Consider the following 3,512-nt stretch of genomic DNA (forward strand, 5'->3'; position numbering starts at 1 on the left):
TTCTTGTTCGAGGGAGAGAAAGATGGTGGACGTTTCGAGGTTGGTTGGGTTCTCGAAGGATCATCGAGTCGTGGATAAGAAGCGATCCGCCAAAACTTCTCCTTCTTCCACCACCTCCTCCTCCTCCTCTTCGTCCAAATCGAGAGCGTTTCGGGATAACGAGAACTTCACCATGGCGGCGAGGCCAGGTTTCTACGGGGCCGAGGATAAGAAGGAAGCCGAATGCTGCGGCGGGGCGAGGGGGTCGCGAAACGGGGAGAGGAAAAGGGGTTTTCCCTCGGTGGAGAGGAAGGGGGACGGGAAACGCGAGGTTATCGCCGACCGCGATCCCCCGGGGAGCTCGCGCCTCCATCCGGAGAGGTGTAACGGCGAGGCGAGAGCGGAGGATTTCGAGGGGCTCGAGAGGGGGGCCGACGAGACGAAGGAGAGCGACGAAGGGGAGAAGGGAAGGGATCGGTTGGCGATCGAGGATCGCGACGAGACCCCGCAAGCTCTGCGTCGGGGCTACGACACTGACGCGGAGAGGGTGTTCGACGAAGGGGAGGAAGGAGAGGAGGAGAAGAAGAAGAAGGAACGCGGGGCGGAGGAGGAATCGGACGAGAAGAGGAAGAAGGCGGCGGCCTCGACGGGGAAGAAGAAGAAGAGGAGGGACAAGTTGGAGAACGACGGAGCGCGGAGCAGCGGTGGGTGTTCGACGACCGGCGAACCGACGAGCGGCCCAAAGGTGGCCAGGCTCCAAGAGACGTTCGATTCCTCTTGGGACTCTGGCGTCGGGGCGGATGTCGGGAACGGCGGAAGCGGTTGGGTGAGGATACACACGGGGATCGAGAGCAGCCTCGTCTATCTCACTGTTGATACCACGGCGAGGGACGTGTGCAGGGACATGCTGTTGGGCGACGACTTGTCTCTGTTTATGCAGGTAAGCGGACCCCGAACTTCCGTGGCTAATTATTCATTTGATTTACGACGCAAAGGTTGCGCGCGACCGCCCCGGTTAATGAGAGGGACGAACATGCTAATGAGGAACTGCTGCTCTATCTAACTACGCGACCATGGGGTGTTTACTTCAAATATTTTTCTTTCTCTCTTTTCTTTTCTTTTCTTTCTTTTTCTTCGTTTTTTTTTTAACGCTCGGTTCGTTTCGAAGTAAAGAAGTTGTTTAGATCGAATGGCTTTTTTTTTTTATGATAATTGGAAGAAAATAATAAAGAAAAGAAAGAGGATCGATTATGTTTTAAAGTTAAGATAAGATTGGGTTATTGTACATGCTTTGGATAATTTTTAACGAATCTCTGTCATCGATGTATTTATTTGCTCGAGGATGATTCACTTTCAAATTCTGTCCTCTGTTTTTCTCGAGGCAACGACGAGCGTCGCCATTGTCGTCTCGAGCTAAAAAAGAAAAAGAGAAAAAGAAAAACACGCAGCGTTGAGACAAATATGAAACGTCGCCGGCAAGGAAGTTTAAAGGGTGAAACTTGAAGTGATAAAAAAAAAGCGCGATTTAAGAAAGGGAAGAAAAATGAAAGGGAGGAAGGAGGACAAGGTAGAGGACGTCAACGGTTGAGAATAAGGAGAAAGAATGATGGGGAGGAAAAATACGAGAAGGTTTTCACGGAATATCACGGTGGACTTTATCTCGTGCACGAACGTTAACGACGTCTACGACGGACCGGAAATCCTGACGTACCGCGACGTCTCCTTCTCTCTCTCTCTTATTTCAAGGGATCCCAGCGAGACGATTTCGTTTTGGTTGAGAAAGGATGGAGAGAGAGAGAAAGAGAGAGTTATCGTTTCCTTTTGATGAAAGAAAGATAAGCGTGTGTGGCTTATACGTCTGTGCTGCGCCCTTTCGAACTGAAATTTCAAGGGTGAATGTCTTCGCGGCTGAAAAGTACGAACGAAGAGTTTTGAAAAATCTGTGATTGATGCGAGGAATTTTGTTTCTTTTTTTTTTTTTTCCAGGATAAACTTTATTGACGAGAGATCTTTCTTGAATTTTAATATGAATTTGGATACAAAGGAGGAGGGGTGATAAGAAATATTATAAATCTCGCGAGATAAAATTTGCGGTTAAAGTTGAGAGTTTAATTCCGTTAAAGAATCGAGACGTATATGGAATATTAGATTTTCTATTTAAAGGATCATAATGGTTGAAATAGGGGGTAATATTTGTAAACCAACTGGTTGACTCGAGTTGCTTTTATTAACCTCCCTCTTTATACATTTGCCGAGCAACAAACATGTATATTGGAAACGTGATCGTTCCGAATCTCCGATATCCAATAACATCGTCTCCCTGCATTTTGGGTCACGTTAAACCTGATATTAGTAGATAGAGTAAAGTCAAAGACTCGGCGAGACGTTCGAATATGTATAACGTCCCATTATACGATTATAATCAAACTCATCGAAACGTAGCTTTCCTTTGAAGAACCATTTTCTCAACGATAATAACAATGTACACAAATTATCGAAGATCCATCATCGTCCATCCATTAACATCTCAATTACGGAATGGATCCTCCCTTTAAGAAGTAGAACGTATTATCTTAAAATCCTCAAAAAAGAAAAAAATAATCAAAGATACTCTTTCGTTCGAGGAAACGTTCCCAAAACGCATCCCAATTATTTGAAAATCTTCAACAAAACGCTCTAACCCAAAATCGTGAGACAAGGGAGACGAGAAATTCACCCCAAAGGTACTTTTTCCACGTTCGAACACTCGTTTCCTTTCGATCCCCTCCCCATTCACAAAACCTAATTTAGAAGGAATCGTTCTTTTCTTTTTTTTTTTCAGTGAAATTTATACGAACGTACGTTTACGATTTTTTAAAAGTCGTTCTTTCTTTATTTTTCGTGGATTGGTTGGTTTTTAATATTGTGTGTTTCTCCTGAATCTTCTTCCCTCGACACAAAAACATCTCTCTTCGACGCGCGGGGGTGGAATGCGAAAAGAGGGCGCATCTCCTCCACCCCCCTCGCGCTTTTCCGGGGACAAACCGATTTCTCGTACAAAACTTTCCTTCCTTACCCCTTTACCACGAGTGCAAGGAGGGGAGGGGGCGAGAGGTCGGGGTGGCTCCTCAAAGATAACGAGGTACGCGCCAGTAATCAAAGGAGACTCAGACTTAAATAGCGGGCGTGCCTCTTAAAAGAAGCTCTCGAGGTGGATACACTCCACTGTCACAGCCGCTGCTCAAAGTCAACCCTTGCGTTTGTACAGACGGCCGCAATAATGACGCTGATGGATTTTCGTGTTTTCGTTTCATCTGTTCATCCTCTTCTCTATTTATACACGCTATCCTTACGGGCCCCTTTCCTAAAAGTTCTTCTTTTTTTCATCTTTGATTTGCCCGAGTGTAAGATTCCCAAATGGTTCAGTGTTTCAAATGAAATTTAGAGTGAAGGAATATCGTTCTTTTCTTTTTTTTCAGTGAAATTTATATGTACGTTTACGATTTTTTAAAAGTCGTTTTTTTTTTATTTTTCGTGGATTGGTTGGTTTTTAA

At 45.1% G+C, this 3,512-nt stretch overlaps 1 protein-coding gene across 1 annotated transcript in view; it reads left to right on the forward strand.

The window, feature by feature from the left end:
• Positions 1 to 3,512, forward strand: part of LOC102680832 — a 33,541-nt gene that overhangs the window by 1,546 nt on the left and 28,483 nt on the right. The window contains exon 2 of the mRNA XM_006608480.2: positions 17 to 919. Within this exon, the coding sequence (XP_006608543.2) occupies positions 17 to 919 (903 nt within the window). The remainder of the gene's footprint in view (positions 1 to 16; positions 920 to 3,512) is intronic.

This window comes from Apis dorsata, unplaced genomic scaffold, assembly GCF_000469605.1.
Source record: "Apis dorsata unplaced genomic scaffold, Apis dorsata 1.3 scaffold_37, whole genome shotgun sequence".
NCBI lineage: Eukaryota > Metazoa > Arthropoda > Insecta > Hymenoptera > Apidae > Apis > Apis dorsata.